This window comes from Pelodiscus sinensis, chromosome 5, assembly GCF_049634645.1.
Source record: "Pelodiscus sinensis isolate JC-2024 chromosome 5, ASM4963464v1, whole genome shotgun sequence".
NCBI lineage: Eukaryota > Metazoa > Chordata > Testudines > Trionychidae > Pelodiscus > Pelodiscus sinensis.
Window position 1 is genome coordinate 55,373,897 of NC_134715.1, and position 21,321 is coordinate 55,395,217.

At 36.9% G+C, this 21,321-nt stretch overlaps 1 protein-coding gene across 8 annotated transcripts in view; it reads right to left on the minus strand.

The window, feature by feature from the left end:
* The window catches only part of FBXW7 (F-box and WD repeat domain containing 7), a 277,673-nt gene that overhangs the window by 92,369 nt on the left and 163,983 nt on the right, over positions 1–21,321 (minus strand). Inside the window, exon 1 of one of the 8 annotated variants that reach the window (XM_006111572.4) lies at positions 9,967–11,552. The exons of 6 other annotated variants lie outside the window; for them this stretch is intronic. In XM_006111572.4, coding sequence (XP_006111634.1) covers positions 9,967–10,113 — 147 coding nt within the window. In that variant the 5' untranslated portion in view covers positions 10,114–11,552. Of the gene's footprint in view, positions 1–9,966; positions 11,553–21,321 lie in introns of those variants that run through there. One more of the 8 variants, XM_075930056.1, reaches the window with a different exon arrangement.

Sequence of the window (21,321 nt, forward strand, 5' to 3'; positions counted from 1 at the left end):
CTCTTCTTATTTCTGTACACCTGCTGGCAGAGGTGGGCAGCTGGAGAGCAGTGATTGTTGTCTGGGAGCCCCATTCTGAAGGCAGCACCACTAACAGCAGCAGTGCAGAAGTAAGAATGGCAAGAATTGCCACCTTTACATGTGTTATATTGCTTGCAGAGCTAGGCCCTCAGCAGACATGACTCTTCAGCCACCCAACTGTGAAAGCAGCAGCACAGAAGTAAAGGGCTCTACTCCTGCTCTTCTGCTGGTACTGTACTGCTAACTCCTACTTTTGCCTACTGCTGAGAGGGTGCTGCCTTCAGAGATGGGTACCTGGCTAACAGCTACCGCTTTTTGGCCATCCAATGCTGAAGGCAGCACAAAAATAAGGATGGCAATATTGTAATGCCCTTTGGAATAACTTTATAATCCCTGCTCTCGTTGCCTCTTTTTGGGTCAGGATTCCCAATTTCAGAAACGCTGGTTTCCCCATATGAAATCTGTATAACATAGGATAAAAATCACACAAGAGAGCAGATTTCACAAGAGTAAAGCAAATTTCATGGTCCATGATGCATTTTTCATGATCATGAATTTGGTATGGCCCTGTTTATTGTATACCACAAGAAATATAGATTAACTATAGAAATTCAGAATTTGTGAACAACATCCCTTAACAAAAAAACCAAAACAATCACTCCCTCATAAGAAGTCACTCAATCTTAAATGACATAAATTGATGCCAACAAAACTGTTCATAGTTTAGACATTTAGATTTCTAAACTATATACTTATATAAAAGTGTTTTATTATCTTTATGTGAGGCATCTATACCTTGTCTTCATTAATTTTTCCAGTTGTGAACAAAAGGTTGATACCTATGGAACACTTACACAATAAGGCAACAGAGCATACATAAGCTCAATAAAGTATTTGAAATAACAGGCAAATAACAGAGGAAATGTAGCATAGTTTATCAATTTAAGGACAGGATAAAGAACAAGAACTTGTCTAAACATGAAAATTGATCCAGAGAAAGGTAGTGTGAGAATTTAAAGCAGCTTAATCTTTCCTAATTAACTCCATATCTGAACATACATGTTCTAGAATAAGCGTGTCGGACTTCAAATTGGTTTAATTCACTTAGTAGCTTTTAGCTAAGACAAAAAATGGATTATGCCATTTCAAAAAATGATACTGTTAGTTCAAAATAAGAATGTCCCTTGAATAAGTTAATTAGGAATTGTTAATAAAGAATCAATAGTTAGAAACAGCTCTCTACATAGAGAACCAGATAGGGTTTGGGTTTTCCTTTCAAATCTGCCATGGTCTTGCTACAGGAGAGATTTTGCAGGTCACAAATGTTTGTACTTCCATAAAAGGAGGATACTTTCCTACCTCTCCAGGACAATTAGATCCTTTGATAGAGTGGATTAAATCAGTAGAATTACAAATTTGTTTACAAAAAAATTACTCAGATGATCATCTAGTAAATATATCTGCAAAATAATGCATTCCACTGTTTCAGTAAGTTGACAGGTCAGGCAGGTTATAGGTCCGTAATACTGCACACAATTTTTTATTATGCTCTGCTTTCTATCTTTATTAAATTTTATACCAGTAGCAACACTATTAAATAGGTTGAAATTCACTCTAACATTTTCTTGTTCAGTATCAACAGTTTCTTCTAACATATAAGACACATATTTATGCAGAAAATTAGTATCTTTTAATGGATTGGCCTATCTCTACTTTAGTATACAATATGTAACAGTCTATCATTATAAAACTTACCATTTTTAAATTAAAACTAAAACGCAAGCTTTTTACATTATTAAAATTACCCCATTTATGATGCAGTAAGACGAGAAGTTGTTTTTTGAAATATGATCAAAGTTAACACATGACTGTGTCCTGCAATCCTCTCAGTCCCTATACATAACAGCTTTTCATTCCAATTGGCTGGTCAGCAAATATTTTAAGGAACACAAGAGGTCTAAAGTGTAGGCTCTTTTGAATTTAACGTAAGATACAGCAGCAGAAAAATGTCCTCAACTAAAATGTAGGTGTTACTTATACAAATTTTGAAATAGCTGAACAGCAGCTAATGTCTAAATACAAGTCAGAAAGCTGTTTCTGAATCCTGTTTAACATTGATTCCAACCAAGATTCTAGAGCTCTCCAAATCTGCAGATATCTGTGGCTCAATTATGTGGATGTAAATTTTCTATCTAGAACCCTGCAAATTTGCAGATATCTGCTTTATATCCATGGAGCTAGCTCGGCACAAGGAAAAGAGTATAAGGACTGGGAGAGAAAAAGGAGTGAAGGAGATAAACAGAAAAAGGTGAGAGGCTAGGGTGCATAGGGCTTACAAATCAGCCTTTTATACTAACCCTTGATTTTAATATATTTCACAGTGTATTAGATCCTTACAAATGTGGTAAGAAAACCAATTAATTTCTTCTTCAGTTAATTTTTCCTTTTATTACATTGTATTTCAAATGTAAGAAAGCTGACCACAACATTTTTAGTAATTCATACACATACGATGTTTAAAAAAATTTGTTTGATAACAGGTAATTTTACATTTGGGGGAGAGCAGCTGCAGGTCAGGACATTACTCATGCATTATATCTGTTCATTTTTCAACAACAGAGGCAGTTCCACCCTTTAAGTTCAGCCTTTCTCTGCAGAACGTGTGGCATTGTGGCTGCATTGCAAATGACACTATCCAAAGCTCTATGCTTCTCAGGCCACGTCTACACTACAAGATAAGGTGAAATTTATTGAGATTGACTTTTTAGCACCCAATTTTGTAAAGTCGATGGTGCATGTCCCCACTGAGCACAAGAATTTGACGTGGTTCAAAGTAGCATGTTCCCAGTATGTTGGCTATCATCAACCCTGAGAGTGATGCACTGGGGGTAGCTTGGCTCTCAGTGACAGCAGTTGTCCCACTTGCCTGCTGAACATCTTCCTCCTCCTCCACACTTTCTTTCATGCTGCTGACTGAGGCTGACAGTGTCTTCGGAGGAATTCATGGACTGGCTAAGGAAGGTGGTCAGGTCTCCCCGCAAGAATCCCATGCAGCTGCGATCAGAAGTGGCATGTTTGTAGCAATGCTCCAGACTGTCCGTTTGCTTCCTTTTGGTATGACTGCCTCAGCTCCTTTATTTTCACTTGGTACTGGTCGGTGTCCCTGGCGTAGTCTCTCTCTTCCATGACCTTTGCAATATTGGCATAGATATCTGCATTTCTTCTGTTGGTTTGTAGTTCTGCAATGACTGAGTCTCTCCCCACACAACGAGCTTCAGGATCCTGCATGCTCCATGTTGGTGCTCACTTGCCATCCTGGGAACTCATGGAATTCATGGTCAGGTGTGCTGCTTGTTCTATGATGTGCTCACCATGCTAACCTAACCACACAGGAAATTAAATTCAGATTTTCCTGGGGCTTTTCCTGTTCACCTGGAGAGCAGTAGAGTTGAAAGTTGTGGCCAGAGAAATCACTACAGGCTATTCTATCAGGATCTGGTGATCATGGAGAGTCAGCTCCCACCTGCCCCCCTGAGCTGCTGCCTCTGTGGAAAGCAGCAGAAGGGGGCAGCTGGCTCCGTGGGAACTAGCATGGGTGGGACGCCAGCTCTTGTCTCCCCTCCCTTTGCTGCCTCTGATACAGAGGCAGGAAAGGGTGAGTACACAGGTAAACAGGAGATAGAACGTTTCTGTTTTCTATGATTGACTGTTTTGGTACATCCATGTAGATGACTTTAATGTAGAGAAATTCAAGATTACCTTCTAAAGATCAGCGACCTGAATGGGCTGTTGGCATAGTACAGCTAGTCTGCCGGTAAAGACTAGGCTGCTTTAAAGCATTACTGAAGAAACCAGATGAGTGGCTGGACTAGGCTGCACTGATACACATACTCGCTGAAGAAACTGAAAGCAATTCTGAAGATCCACTTGCAGACAGACAGACAGTATGGATTATATGGCTCTACAGATGAGTGAAGCCAGGGAAATACTGGTAAAATGGCAACCTCAATTAAGCCACACTGACACAAAAGAACTAGATGAAAGCCAAAAGGGATACCTCAGAGGCCAATATAAACAAATTTTCTCCCTCTTCCTCATGACACCCTTTTAGATACTGAAAACTATCATGTCCCTCCTCAATCTATTATTTTCTAAACTAAACTAAGCCATTCTTTCAGCCTTCCTTCATAGGTCATGTTTTCTAGACCTTTAATCATTCTTGTTGCTCTTCTCTGGACCCTCTCCAATTTCTCCACATCTTTCTTGAAATGCGGTGCCCAGAACTGGACACAATACTCCAACTGAGGCCTAACCAGCACAGAGTAGAGCGGAAGAATGACTTCTCGTGTCTTGCTCACAATACACCTGTTAATGCATCCCAGAATCATGTTTGCTTTTTTTGAAACAGCATCACACTGCTGACTTATATTCAGCTCGTGGTCCACTATAACCCCTAGATCCCTTTCTGCCATACTCTTTCCTAGATAGTCACTTCCCATTCTGTATGTGTGAAACTGATTGTTCCTTCCTAAGTGGAGCACTTTGCATTTGTCTTTATTAAACTTCATCCTGTTTACCTCAGACCATTTCTCCAATTTGTCCAGATCATTTTGAATTATGACCCTATCCTCCAAAGCAGTTGCAACTCCTCCCAGCTTGGTATTACCTGCAAACAATAAGCTTACTTTCTATGCCAATATCTAAATAGTTGATGAAGATATTGAACAGAGCCGGTCCCAAAATAGACCCCTGTGGAACTGCACTAGTTATACCTTTCCAGCAGGATTGTGAACCATTAATAACTACTCTCTCAGTAGGGTTATTCAGCCAGTTATGCACCCACCTTATAGTAGCCCCTTCTAAGTTGTATTTGCCTAGTTTATTTATAAGAATATCATGCAAGACCGTATCAAATGCCTTATACATTATATTTATTTATACATTATTTCAAAAGGTCAGTTTTCAATTTGAAACTGAAAAACATCCCTGATATGAACTTACAATCTTGGGCCAGATTTTGCCAATTGCAAACAGTCTACACAAGGAAAGATGTGGAGCTGCATCATCCTGGAGGGTTCTTAGAGTAATTCTGGCTCAAGAAAAAGGGAAAAAGAAAGAATTTCTCCCTGACATGTAAGAATCAGTGTATCCAACTTCTTCATGACTACAGCCTACTCCCCCGCCACAACCCCATGCACTGGTCTCATTCTGAGAGTTGATCACTCCCCCTTCTGCCTTTTGGTGTGGATTTCACCTCTGGGGTGGAGGAAGGGAGCATGCCATGCTGTGTTCTAAAGAAAGGGGCTGAAACTGTTGTTGGATCTTACACAGGCTGCACAAAGAGGGACAAAGACACTGCTCTGCAGCAACTCCTTTCCATCCACAAGGATCCGACATAATATTTTCCTAAATTAACCAAAAATACTGATTTGCATGCAGTAAATATGAGGCAAAGGATTCTATCATTTGCCTAATTTCAGTAGCATACCTTTTAAAAAGTAAAACATAAAAATAAACTGCCCTTATTCTCACTGACACATACAGTACATTAGAGATACTCTTTTTCTTAAAGAAAAGGTACTAGAAATGGATGAGTGTATTGATCCAATTTTCCCAGTTAACACCTTTCACATAGCATCATATACCTAATTCATACTCTGCAACAATTCAGTAGTACATGAAGTGATATAAAATATTTGCATGCAATAGTATTTAAATTAGTATCTCAAACTTAAAATATTCTTAGGCTCATTATGGTTTGTATAAAAATAATATTTAATATGCTGAAAATAACACAGCAACATTAAAAGCAACAGTACTGAAATGTAACATGCAATATTTCCCCCATAAAAATAAACCATAAGAACAGAACCAACCCACAGATGAAACATGGCATATTGTTTTTGAACACACATACTATGCACAACTACTTTAGAGTAAATGTTAAATACAGTTTAAATATAACTAAACATTAAGTGATACATAATATGCAGAATAAATGATAGAATGAGTGCAAAGATTTTATAGTTAGTGTTTATATTATGAAACAAGTTCCATAACTGCGGACCATAATGGCACACTATTTTAGAGGCTGCCATATTAATCTCTTAAGGAGGAGAACGACAGACAATATGAATAAACCTTTCCACTTTATTTGCTAATACTATCCTATCATACTGATACTCTTGATTTTCAAATACTACACAAATAAAGCTTAAAAAAAACAAAAAAAAAAAGAGTTATTTTTCAATGCATCTCGGATAGGCATTATACGTGGAAGTGTTTAAAATCCAGTTGGATCTTGTGACCTTTTACAGCAGGGCTGGGCAAAATACGGACCGGGGGCTCTGTGGGGGGGCGGAGGGGACGTTGTGTGATCTCCCCACACCTAGCTCAGTGCTCAGCTCCTATTGACCAGAAGCAACTGGCAAATAAGAACTGACCTCGGCCAGTCTCTCAGCTCCTATTGGCTGGAAACGTTCAGCCAATCAGAGCTGAGATATTTGCCTGGGAGACAAGGGTAGGGCAAGCCTCTTCCTCCACCCTGAACTGAGAGCCAAGTGGAGGGAACAGCCTGTATTTTCAAGTGGTCTGGGGCTGCAGCAGCAGGGAGCCCAGACTACCTTGGGGGTGCTGCAGGTTGGGAGATGCTTAGGCAAGTGCCTCCCAGTCAGAGCCTGCCTCTGGCATCACTGCGCCTCCCACACCCCAACTCCCTTCCCCAGGTCACTATCCAAGCCCTCTGCATCCTCCTGCCCCAGGTCATAACCCTCTCCTTCATTCAAACACCATCCTAGACCCCACACCATCTCCTGCACCCCAGTAGTACCTTACCCTGTGTGCCCTTCTGTACCCAGGCTCCATCCTAGATCCCACACCTGCTCCACAGAAAACTGCAGCCCTTGACCACTTACCAAAATCTTGGAGTGGCCTCCCACCAAAAATTATTACTCACCCCTGATTTACAGTGAGCTACTTGACAGAAGCTGAATATAACTAATGCAAGAGATAGACAAAATATGTACTGTTGGATCTCATAATGGAAGTAACCCTAATGATCACCACAGAGATTACATTAATATAAAACTAAGGGGAAAAGAGAAAAGCACTGAGTTTGAAGAATGAGAAAGCTGATTATCAGTTAAGTCATGTCACAGTTTGACTGAAGCAACAGCAGACAAGCAATGAAAAAACCTGTAGGCATTAATACTAACATTTCATACTCACTATTTCTGAAAAAGCTTTGAAGCAACTAACATTTGCAAATTTACAATTTTTTTTCATCAGTTTGCAACAATTAAGATGAACAAATATAATCCCTTGATTTTGAAGAAGCATTGCAGAAGAAAGTGTCACTTAATCAAAGAAAGCTTAATTGTAACTCCACATCAATTAAGACCTTCAATGTCAAAACTTTACAAATTTTACATGAAAATGTCTTTGCATTTACCAGTATCTTTAATGAAGTAATAAAACTGTAGCATACTTTAATTGAAGCCATGGAACATAAATGATAATTCTTTTTCTTGTTGCAACTCTTAAAAATGAAATAAGTGAGTTTTTTTAAGTTGCATAGGTTTTGAAATGTAAGAAGATCAGACAGTCTTTGAATAAAACTTTCTATTGTGTTATATGGCAGTTTTAAAGAGAGTTATAAAAATGGTAACATTAATTTAGAGTCCAATTTTTAGAGAAGCTTAGCATCCATCCCACTTAATTCCACTGGACATTTGATGCTCAGCATTTCTGACAAATAAGGCTCTTTTAACAATGAAAATACACAGATAGCTATACACACACACACAAGGACAGGGAGCTGTAATGAGATATATGCAGATGTAGAGTATGTTATTAGGCATGAAAGAAAAGGCGAAGTCCCTCAGTCCCATTATTAGAGTCCACCATACTAGAAGTTAGTAGGTTTATACAACAAATTAGTTAAAACAAATGATGCTTACGTTAAAAATAAAAGGATATATTTTGACTATTAGGCTAGCAAATTACTTCTGCAGTTTCAGTTTTCTCTAATTTGGTCAAATAAAATTAATTAAGTCAACAGTAGTTCTTTAGAACACTTAGATCTGAAGCCTGTAGCAACTTTCGCTGAACTGCCTGCTCAAACATGAGTTAGAACTCAACTAACTATTTAAGTTGACTGCCTTTGGAATGATGGTTGTCTTTCCAGAAATGCATTTTTACTAATTGTTCACATTTGTAATATGTTTAAAATTCTTCATGTTGTAGCTCCTGCTGGTAAAAATATTTCCTAAAATATTAGTATCTGTTTCATATACCAAATTAAAAAATTGTCAGAACGAGTTAATGTAAAATAGCCACTTTTTGGAAATAACTCTAAAGGAACTTAACATCTTTCTCCTAAAAAGATGAAAATATTTTTACTTCTCTTCATAAGTTTATGAGCTACAATGCCCGGGCTAACATAAGCCTAATGAGATAAACAAATACATTAGAATAGACAGGTCAACAGTCTTATGTTCTATTGTGCTCATATTATTAGTCAACCAGCTCCTAATTACATTTGTTTACTTTTCTGAAGAACTATCTGAAAAATGAGTTTAAGTCAATTTACCACCTATTTACCACAAAATGTTCCTACTCAACCTCCAATGAATGCACTCTTCAGTCTGAATGAGATCATATGTGAAATAAAATATGATTAATCAGAAATATAAATGTATTAATCCATTATATACAACTGGGAAATATCTTTCTTCCTTTCCTTATTTATTTCGCATAGCGTACGTCACATGCTAGCTTCCAGTGTATGTCCAGACCCCTCCTATATGGAAAATAATCTTCTTGGTCAAGTGCGCTTTGAGCAGTTTTGTTTCTGTCACTACAGAAAAACAAAAGCGGTTTACTAAAAAGATTTCATAACTGAGTTTAATTTAAAGTTCAAGTTTACTAACAAAAAACGTCTTATTTTAAAATTCAACATAATAGCACATTTGCAAAACTAGGGATTTTTTTTGACTGATTTCAACCAACTGAAAAAAAATTATCAGTACTTTAAAAACACAATAAAATGAGGTAAATTTATTGAAAAGTAGATTTAAAGGAGTAACACAAAAGAAAAAACTACATTTTAATTTAAAAAGTGTGAACCCAGTAGCATTCAAACTGAAAAAATTAAGAATAATATAAATTCAGATTACTTTGAAAAGATTCACTAATTTTAGAAATTATATTAAATATACATTAATGTAAATTGGATAAAAATTTAAAAGAATTATTTTCTTCATAATATGTGTTTTAGAGTAACTTTATTATTATTATTATTACAATTATTGACGCTGTAGCATAAGAGTTTGACAGTCTAGGACTGTCTATATATAAACTCTATCACAACCTCCCCATAGTGACATGCTATTTTTATTTTCTGTCACAGAAAATATGTTCTCTAATTGTGAACTGAAAAAGTATTAAGACTAAACTTTTAAAATATCTTTAAAATATATTAAATTAAAGATCTTTGACTTTTCTATTTAAGTATCTAACAAGTCACATGTTCTAAGTTTCAGAACAGTATGCAATTGATTTTAGCATGAAGCTGTAAATAAAACATCTAAACACCATATTTAAGAGAATTTTAAAAATCCTAATTTATTTAGTTTTATGCAGCATCTATAATATAGTATGTTATTTGAAATTTATCTAATGTAGTTAACTACCAAAAGAGGATCTTTGCCATGTTCCACTATATAAATAATAAAAAAGGCTCCAGGATATCTTAAAGACAACATATGTATACTGTATTTTCAATTATAAAGTGACACACAAATATTAACTAAATCAAATTATGTAAATGCTAGCTAGGACAACATGCACTACACATTTAAATGCTTCTTCGTGGATAGAAATCACAAGACAACACATTTAAGGCTAAGCAAAGAAACTTCAGATTTTTAAGAATTCTACACTTACCCGTCTACGGCAAAAGGGAAGACCCTGAGCAATGATGCTGATGCTAAATATCTTCATCACAGTTTGGTGGGGCAAAGGTTCTTTTGTACTTTTGGAATCAACAGGAACCAAAACATGGCTTATGGCAGCTTTTCCTGGTTTCGACATTTTACAGTTCTTGCTTGGTCACAAATCTATTAGCAATGTAAGGCCATTGCTAAAGAATGTAAAAGCAAAATTGCGTGATTTCTTTTAAAAATAAAGTTTACAGACAGATGAGTCAACTCTCCACAGCCTGCTGCCTTTGTCTTTCAACCTTCTCCTGCCAACTATCTGGACTTCTCTGCTGCTAAGTGAAGTGCAATCTATCCCAGTATAGATAGGAATTACAAGCGACTAATGTGAAGGCAGACTGCTCTTGCCAATCAAACAGCTGGGGGACCTTCTATGCAGTATCAGTAAGACACCATCTTCTGAAAGAGAATAAGTTTTTTTTTTTAAAATAATCCCACATCCCCTTTCAGTTTAAACAGCCAGATCTACTTACACGAGGACTTGACTTAGAAAAATTAAAGACTTGCCTTTTGACAGGGAAATGGCAAATTCAGACTTGAGTCACTTTAGGGGTTACCATAGTATCAAGCCTTCAGGATTCTAAGAATAGGGTTTTCTTATAGGCTTTCAATTTTTAGATGAAAAATAAACTCTCAGTTTTATTTCTAAGCCATAATCCACATGGAAACAGTCCTGCCAATCCTAAATTTAAAAAAACAAAACAAAACACAAATCAAACCTCATATTATCCCAGAAGTGAGCAGAGGCAGTTCGTGCTAACACTGGGTTAGGGCTCCATGCTGCCCACGCTACTGCCCCAACCACCTGGGACTCTCTAGATGCTGTTGGCCCTGCTGCTGCCAGGACTAAAGCACCAAGGCCAGAGTTCCGCAGCGCTGTGGCTGGGGCCAGAGCTCCCTGGCCACTGCTGGGGCCGGAGCTCCCCGCTGTGCTGCCTGTTCCCTCCTTCTGACCATGGCTCCTGGCCGGGTTGCCGGTGCCCTTTATGGCACTTCTGCCCTGCTGCTCTGTGGCCCAGGAACGTCCATGGTCATGGCAGACCACGGATTTTGCTGGACCAGGGAGTCCTAGTTAAGGGAGGTACAACCTGTAGTATTTCATCATAGGTCCTAGGAATAAAAAAGCAGGGGAAACATGTTAACAGGGCAATAGAGTTCAAACAATGAGCAGAGTGGTAATAGTGGGCTATTGGTGGAGCCCAGTTAAGACAACGAAACCAATGGCAGCATCTATAACACTGATTCTTTGTCCCTTTAACTTTGCTGCAAAAAGCTCTCTCTCTCTCTCTCTCTCTTTCTGTGATATTGTTTTGATGGCAAAATAGCAGTTTTGCTGACAAAAGGAGCAAAAGCCACCTTTTGCTGACAAAACAATGTTGTGTAAATAAGGCCTAAGACAAAAACAGATGGACACAGACAAGGGAGTACAAGAAAACAATGAGACAATAATGGTCCAGGAGCCTTGTCAAGTTTTTTATAGGTTTCATGGCAACGGAGAGTTTTGAGGAGGGATTTGTAGGTGCATACTGAAGTAGCTGTGCTGATGTTCATAGGGAATATTGCTCAGGACTCTGCAGCAACAAGGGAAAAAGCAAAAAGGCAGTTGTTAAATTTTCAAACAAGTGAGCAACGGAGGCTGGCATTTTCACTTTCAGACTTTTTATGAAATCAAATATTCCAGAAAAGGTGTCCATATATGGATTTGTTCAGAATAGCTACTTCACTTTAAGTTCAGATCCTAACTTAATTCAAATTAATTTTCAAGTGTAGAGCTGTACAGGGTTGTTTTATTTTTGAATGTGTCTATTTCTCTCAGGGAACTATCCCCGAATAACTATTCTGCATCTATTGAGCAGCCCATTATTTTGAAATAGATTTTGAAATATAGGGTGGCTTATTCCGACATAACGGGAATTTTGAAATAGTGAGTTATTTCAAAATTTGACACTGTGTAGTCAGCACCAAATGACAAAATAAGCTATTTTGAAATAGCTCAAAATTAGCTATGCAATTTGCACTGTGAAAATTGTGTCGCTTATTTCAATGCTCAAGGTGCTGTATAGACGCATCCTTAATGATTGGTTTGTGTTACTTATACCAGCCACTAGATTTACGTGTGTGCGGTAAGCTGAAAATTTGAGTTTTCATGCTATAAAATGAAGTTGTATTGATTTTGGTGCCTAACTTCAGGAGCTTGTGTTTGAAAGTTTTGGGCTCAGTTTCTCATCAGTTGCTCTCCTATACTGGTTAGGCCCTCTTAAACAAGATAGTTCCTGGACACAGCACTGCAGAGAATTTACTTTTCAAATTCAGAGCTATAATAAATGACAGAACTTTTTATTTCTTTAGGTTAAAGTTGAAAGTGGATCACTAATAGGGTTCTATAGGAGCAAATTTACTTCATTTGTCTAAGTAAGCAAATCATATTAAAAGAGCTTACTCCTTGAACCTCGCTCACTGGGAAGATTACATTAAAAACTGTACCTGAGAATTTCAGAATGGATTTTGGTTTACATACATTAACAAGCAGCTTGAAATTTTATATAATCTTCTGCTAAAACTAAATAACTTTGGCTACTAAGTTTTGACATAACAAGCAGTTCTCTACCTTAGGGCACGTCTACACTGCAGGGCAGAAGTCAAATTAAGTTATGCAATTTCAATTACATCAATTGCATAGCTGAAGATGAAAGAGTTTAATTCAGCTTTTGACACTGTCTACATAGCAGAAAGTCAAAGAAAGAACACTCTTTCTTCAGCTTCCCTTACTTTTCATGAAATGAGGGTTACAGGGATCAGAGTAAAAAGTCCTCCAGCTCAACATTATTTCAAAATAATGGCTTACTGTGTAGATGTGCTTGTTGTTATTTTGGAATAACGTTAGTTATTCTGAAATAAAGCTGCTGCATAGAGACGTACCCTTAGAGACTAACAGATTCATTAGGAATAAACTTTTGTGGGCTCATGCCCTAATAAATCTGTTAGTGTCTATGGTGACACAGGACTGCTACTCTGAGGCAGTTTTGAAATGTTAACTTTAATATTACTGAGAAAATAAAGTATCAGAGGGGTAGCCGTGTTAGTCTGAATCTGCAAAAGCGACGAAGAGTCCTGTGGCACCTTATAGACTAACTGAAGTGTAGGAGCATAAGCTTTCGTGGGCAAAGACCCACTTCGTCAGATGCATATTTGAGAAAATAAAGAAACACACAAAATGCACCCCCACAAAGAGCCATATTAATAATTTGCAGATACAAGAAAGTTGAAGGAAAAAAACCCAAAAAACAAAACCATGTTTTTCCTAGAGTTCTTATAATTGGTGAACAGCTGCCCTCAAATGGATAAAAGGGAACACTGCACCATGTTAAAATACAACCATATACAGTACAGATACACACACACACACACACACACACACACACACACACACACACACACACAATTGTCTGTCTAAACATTTTACAGAAGTCTTATTCATCATCCACCATTAATTTAACTCTCCACAGATGTACAAAAATCAGTCTTTTCATGTTGCTGAGAACAATTCCTCGGTGGAAACCAGCTTTTCATCAGACAAGCTACCAATATGGCTTTCCTACACTAGAATGTAGTAATGTTTTAAACTGATATAGCTAATGCATTACCACTCCTCATTATATTGGTATAAAGTTGATTTATACAAATATAGCTTGTTTACATATAGGCAGAAGAATAAGTACATTGCTCCCACACTAGAGGAGTGGTTAACACTAGCACACAACTGGAATAGTTATACTGTACAAAATCTGTGTGCAGGTCAAGGATATGTAATGGAATGATCATATCAGCAGTCAAAAGAAAGCAAATCCCCCAATATAAACACCTGAGGAAAACTACAAGCAAACAGAACAAAGACTGGCTACATATAGAAGACCTGAATTTTTTCAATTGAATTCTGCACATTTCACCCTTATTAATTTCTATGAGACCAGTACAGTTAAATCTTTGATGAGAAGCTAGGAGATCTTTTATGCATATTTTATGTACACAGACACACAAACTGGATAGATTAGACAGATTGAAACAAAGTGGAGGGAACAAAAACTGTGTGTATGTTCAAATATAAATTTTCATTTTCAAGTAACCAGTACTTAGTTTGTCAAAAGTATATTAATGAAAGTTTAATAATATTCTTTTTCCTTATTGTGGCAAGGAAAATATAAATTATTCTTCCCACTTGATGGTTAACTTATAGATATTTTTAAAGTTTATTCTATTTTATTCTTACAATTCTTACTGAATTTTGGCATCACTAGATGAATATATACTGTGTTGTTTGTAACTGGGAAAAGACTTTATACACATAATTTACTTATTTTAATCCCACATCTCCTAAAATTACTTTATTCCTTTTCTTCTTTTTATTAATTATTGTAAAGCATTTGTCTTCATTCCTTCATTAAATATTTGAGCAAGTATTTCAGATATGTAACACAAACCCAAATGCATCATCTTACATTTTACAAATATTCTAGAAATGTCTGACCAATCTTTATTGGCTATAACATGATTTGTCTGATGATTAAGGTTAACTCTTTGGTCTGTTTCTGGTGCCACCAGCTGTTAAAAAAAACCCTCCTACACTTGTTATCCAAGAATTCAGTTGTTGATTACTTATTTATGCTGTGATTGCAATGTAAGAGAAAATTGCAAGCTAAAACAGGTAGACAGGTCATTTTAAACATTTTAACAATGGGTTAAAAGATCAAATCCTTAACCCTTAGGAGAGGGAAATGTGAATTTAATAGTAAAAGTGGAAAACTGCAATATTAAACTTTACACATCAAAAATTACATTTTATGCTCATTATGCTACTTTAATATATAAAAAAGTATACGATTTTCAATTAGAAACTACCCAGGTATGTATTCATTTCCAAAACAGCATTGAAAATCTTGAAAAAGACTGTTAGTGTTCATTGGGAAGAGCTACTAAAAAGTATGCTGTTGTGTGATTTCCCCTATTCCTTTCACTATAAAAATCAACCCTAAGGCGGCCTTAAAAGGGATGAAAATTATTAATGTCAGTTTCAATATATAACATTCAATAATTCTTTGTTGGTGTAAATTGTTGCCCAGCCACCTTTCATTCAGACTAGAGAAACTGTTCTTATATAAAATATAACAATACAGGAGGCCTTCACTTGCCCAGTTCCTTCCATTTCTAGAGTTTAACACCCCAAAGAAGGAATTACATTTCCAGTTTATTAACAAGTATAAAAAGAGTGACTCATTTTGTGGCTGGAGACCTTAAATATACTAAATTTTTCATATTATAACTATAAAATACATGAAAACATAATGAATGTAATATAACCAATACTCTCACAGGCATTCACATGGTAGACAAATTAAGCTACATAATCCTTCTCAGCTGGTTAATAGCATACTGCAAAGGGGTGTGAGGCTATGCAAAATATGCAAAGTAAAGAATGTCTGGGTTACCGAAAAAAGCAGGTAGGCCAACAAAGGACTGACATTCTGGGCTGCCTCAGACTTATTACCTTCATCATGTTTATATTTTCATACAAACTTTTGTTTCCTTTCATTGGTTCATGTGTCTGTTAACCCTACAAGGTACAACAGCGGTTACTCCTTAAGACTAAGAAAAATTTTAGTCTTCAGAATAAATATAAGTTAATTGGTAACACTTCAAAAAATCAAATGAGACACATTACTATTAATCACATCTACATTTCTCCTCCTTATGCCTTATAAAATTTGGACAGAATAGAAAAGATAGTTCAGACTTCCCAGAACACAGGAATCCTGAGCGTACTTGATGGCTGATTTGTTTAACAGCAGCTTTGTAAAAATAAGTTTGACCTCCACACTTTTGGAGAAGTACTGCTGGCTGTGGTCAGAAATGATGTAGTTTGGTGAAAGTCCCAGACCAGTCTTTCAGAACAACCTTGAAGCATCACTCTCAGCTGGAATGAGTTTTAAAACCCAAAATGTAATTAATTAGCTGCATCACTTCATAATTTTTATACCTTTCATCTTTAGGGTTCCTCTTTACTCAGACCTTTTTAATTAAGGTAAAGGACTAGACCAGTTGTATTTGACTAAGAGGCAATTGGATAACTCATGAAATTAGTAAGGCGGGATTCAGCATATGTTGCCTTTGAAGTAAAATAGTTAACTATATTCAGGTCAGCAGCAAACAAAAGTAGTTTTCATTGGAGGGGCACTCACCGGAGATATCCCAAAATAGCTATCCAGCATCTACACAAACCACCTGTTATTTCAAAATATTTTTCAAAATAACAGATGTACTATTTTGACATCCCGGTAACCCTTGTTAAAGGGGCGAGGAGTCCTGTGGCACCTTATAGACTAACTGAAGTGTAGGAACATAAGCTTTCGTGGGCAAAGACCCACTTTGTCAGATGCATCTCAAAGTGGGTCTTTGCCCACGAAAGCTTATGCTCCTACACTTCAGTTAGTCACAGGACTTCTCGCCGCTTTTGCAGATTCAGACTAACATGGCTACCCCTCTGATCCTTGTTAAAGGATATCTCGAAATAGTATGTTATTTCAAAATCTGGCACTGTGTAAACATGCCAAATTTCAAAATAAGCTATTTTGAAATAGAATCAAGTTTTGGGTGTTATTTTGAGTTTAGGGTGCTGTGTAAACACACCCTAAGGGACCAAAGATTGGCTCTCGATCTTTCTCACACACACACACACACACACACACACACACACACACACACACACACACACACACACACACACACCCCTCTACTACTTTACTCTGTAAAGCTAGTAGTGGCTGTGTGTCAAAAAGTACAGTTTCAGCCCTGTTGAAAATCTATAGTGTGCCTGTACTTGTATCACCTAGTATTTATAACACTTCAGAGAGACCATGGACAGAGAGCATGATAAAATTTACTAAGTATTAACCAAGTCACATTTCATGTTACAGAAGAAAACAGCTACTGATTCAAAAAAAATTAACAATCCCAATAATTGAGCATTTGCTTGTTTTGTTTTATATAACATATAACCAGGTAATTAAGTTTGGCTGAGAAAGTCACAGCTTTTGATAAGCCAGGACCAAATATACAAGTTAAGTAAGGATGAGTGGCTCTTACATAGAGAAAAGGAGATGCTGTACTATCAGGTTTGGACCTATTCAACTTGGATAGTACATCTCAGAATACCATCAGTAACCACATCACTTAAGATAGGGATACAGAGAAGGAAAGGGGAGGAAATGAAGAAAGGTGGGTTTCATTACAACCATTTCCAGCTAACCAAGGCAACTGAAAATAAGAACAGCAACAGTGTCTGAAAGGAATAGTATTCTGTGCTTTCTAATGGCAGGTACATATAATGAATAGCTATTGTCCTTTCAGTGACTGAGAACTTGTGAGACCGTCTGTGAGTTAGCCAATTTAAAAAGACACTAACAATTTATTTAAAATAGAATTAATTTTATATACACAGATTTATATAAAGTCATATATAAATCAAATGTTACTGCTTAATAATTAATTTACTACATTATTTACATTACTAGATTAAGAAGTACAAACATGTTACAATGCTGAAATTAAAATTTTCACAAGTGATCAAGGAAATTTCAATTTGCAAATTGTTTAAATTATCCACACAATTCAAGAAAAGATGCAAACAACAATAATTTATCCAACAAACAAGAGGCTTTAATTCAGAAAGACAGTAGCTACAAGATTTGTGAGGGAGTAAAGTGGTGTACTGGTTTTTAATATTTCCCACACTCTCTGTGTTTTGATGTCTGGGCTGAGATGGAGGAGAGTGGGGAAGGAAGCTGAACTTGCCCAATGTAGTTAATGGTTAAAAGTTATCATGGGCTTTTGGTAGCAAGCAAAAAAATTTACAACAGAACAAAGAATTTAAGTGACATCATAAACTATTCTGACTGTGTTGATCATTAATAGCACTAATTTAAGCAACTTCTAGTACGTCACTGAAGATAAATAGCTGTGGTATTAAGAGTCAAAACATTTCTTTCCTCAATGATACACATTAGCTATTTATTATCCAAGTATTCCTCGTTTACCTGGAACAGTTTTGCTTCTAAATATGACGATTGCTGCACAGAATTGAAACCGGATAGAAAATGTACACTAAAAGGAAAGCTGGACTATGCAGAGTCAGGTTTAAAGAAATATGAATAATACCACTTATTTATCATTTGTCACGACAGCATATATTCAGATACACTGAAAAATAAATACTTACAAATAAATAGACGTTTATACTATTACTTTTACTTTACTGAAACAGACAACAGTAGCAAATATGCCACTGCATAAAATGTAGTCTTGATATAGGCATTAAACATAGCTTTGGCCTTCAGGAATCACCGCCCCCCCCCCCCCCCCAACACAATTCCAAATGCAACAATTTTTGCAAGTATATGTTACTACTGTTGTATAAGCAGCAATGAGTTCACAATCACAAACTGATTATTGGTTTCATTAACACATGGATCTGTAAACAATTACAACTACTAAAAATATAAGGCTAAAACTGAATAAATTGTTAGTGATTGTTGTTTTTTCTTATAATGCAAACTCACCAGCAAAAGTTTTACTTTCTTCACACTTCGACTGACCATTTGTATTGAGTTTCATAACAAGTAATGTCAATTTAAGCCAAGTCAGAAAAAGTGAAGCACTTTTAATCCACACTCTGAGAACAACATCCACTAATAAAGTACTCAGTAAATACAGCTGTATCACTCTACACAAGAGATATTTGGGCTAATGACCACATCAGCCAACAGCACCTGCCACATTGCCAAGAACAACATAAGGAACAAATGGCATTTTTAAGTGGGGCAGAGCTCCCAAGTGTATTTGTTAAGAAGTACATGGCTTGTCTAAGCATAGTTAAAATATCCTCACACTCATTTTCATGATTTACATTTCTGAGTATTCTCATGATATATTTGTATAATTGATAGGTTTAAAGAATTTCACTTAAAATGCTTTAAAAAGACCATTTACACACAAGACACTGCTTGGATTCACAACTACCTCTTTCAGGTAATTAAATTAAGATAAATTAACATTTTAAGATACCTTTAGATCAAATCCTAGAGAGTCTCCATGTCTATTCTGACATAGCAGCTGAGGTAGTGAGGATACCTTCATTTTGAAGTTTACTTCAATGGGGCTCCATATAGGCCTTGCAATGAAAAAGTCTAATTATCACCACCTTTTTCAATAACATTCCCTTAAAAACTGAAGATTCGATACAGTGATGATCTGTGAGAAATTACTTCCTGACTACAGTTTAAGAGATTTTGGCATTTTGCCTTCTGGAGGAAGGTGCTAGAAATACCCACACAAACAGATGAATGGTTAAGCTATAGGAAGCGACAAGGAAATATGAAAAAAAAAAATGAATGGAGATAAACCTATCTCCTAGAACTGGAAAGGACCCTGAAAGGTCATTGAGTCCACTCCCCTACCTTCATAGCAGGACCAACTACCATCCCTGACAGATTTGCCCCAGATCCATAAATGGCCTCTTCAAGGATTGAACTCACAACCCTGGGTTTAGCAGACCAATGCTCAAACTACTGAGCTATCCCTCCCCCAATATGGAGATTTGTTTAAGTTACTATACCCGTGTCCTTGTTTTCCACTCAGACTTTATATTGAGACTGTTAATTTAGTGGAAAAATCACATCTTTTTTGCAGTGAAGACAAAGTCAAAGAAAATACTGGTAGTTAAATTAAGTCTTTGGTTAAAACAGCAACCCAGACTATCAAAGTAAATTTCTCTCATTTAAAAAATGAGTATCATTTTTTAAATCAAGACTTAGGACTATTGCCTACCTACTTACACGCAGTTTCTCTACAAATTAGTTGAGTCAGTATATGTACCCTACTACATCAACACAGTAAATCCATCTCCACAAGAGGTATAGGGCTTATATCAGGGAAGCTGAGCAGCACATCATCTGTGTAGACACTGTTACTTACACAAGATGTCAGCTGTCTTTTCAGGAAGGAGCCATGAAATTGACAAGAAAGCTGAGCAGCTAGCCCATCTGAGCCTGCCCAAACTTCCCTTGAGAGCTAGGCAGCTGGACTTTGCTCCCATCTGGGAGCCAGGGCAAGAAGCCCAGACAGCTTTCTTCTCCCTTCCCTTTGCTGGGAATACTGGGAACATTGGCTCTCTTGTCAATTTCATGGGGGGGGGGGGGGGGGAGGAAATCCTCTAGGAGTCCAGGGGTCCAATAGGGCAGCAGGGAGCTGCCAGCAGGGCTGAGACCAGGCCCTCATCTACTCACACAGCCCCTCTTAGTTTGGTGGAAGCACTCCATGTGAGAATGTGCAACATCAACCCAAGGAGGATAGTGTGGACATGGAGCACCACAGTAATTACCTGTAAGTTGACCTAATATAGGTTCTAGTGTAGACACTTTTGGTCACTGCTCATTCAATTATAAAGCACCACCCCTGGAAACCATAGAGAAAAGTAGCATGGTGACCATAAAAAGGACAACGGAAAATAGTATAAAACAAATGACATGTGACATTTTAATAACAGATATAATTAATAGGTAGAGATTTCAAGCTTTCTCCTTGAAAGAGCTCAGTAGCTAAGTTCTTACGAATCACACACTATTGCAGGGAGCAATCACCATGTGAGCTACTTATCACTGTCAGAATCCAAGCCCATCCTCCATGCACCAATTAGCACTCTTCCTACTCCTTTATAAGCTAGACAAGACTAGCAGAGCTATGATTAATACAGGCCTAGCGCTACCTGTAAGCAGAACTGAAACATAACCCCCACTTTTGAATGTGGAATGGAGGAGCATATGCCCACCTCAGATAGTAGCAGGCAGGAGTTGCTTCTTGGCCAAAGTCGTCAACATGTGAAACTTGCTCTCTGGGACCAATTCTTCTTAAAAAGCTGCGTCTATGGGCTATCACATCCCTAGCCGCAGAAAGAGTACATAATCATAATTTTGGGGTTATTTCTTTAACGTGTGTGAGGGGAGAATCTAAAAATATCACCAGAATGCCAGACAAAGACAGAATCAGTACTTATTTCATAAATATACTATTTTAAAAGCTACATTTTGTAATTATTTGATTTTCATAAAGACAAACAATAAAAATAACAAAAAAGGTTGTATGTGTTCAAATAATGTATGCTTCACAAGCTTTATGGTAGAATTAGGACATTACACAATTTTACAACTTCTCAGAATTTCAGTCTCACAATAAAAACCCAGACAATACTACAAAC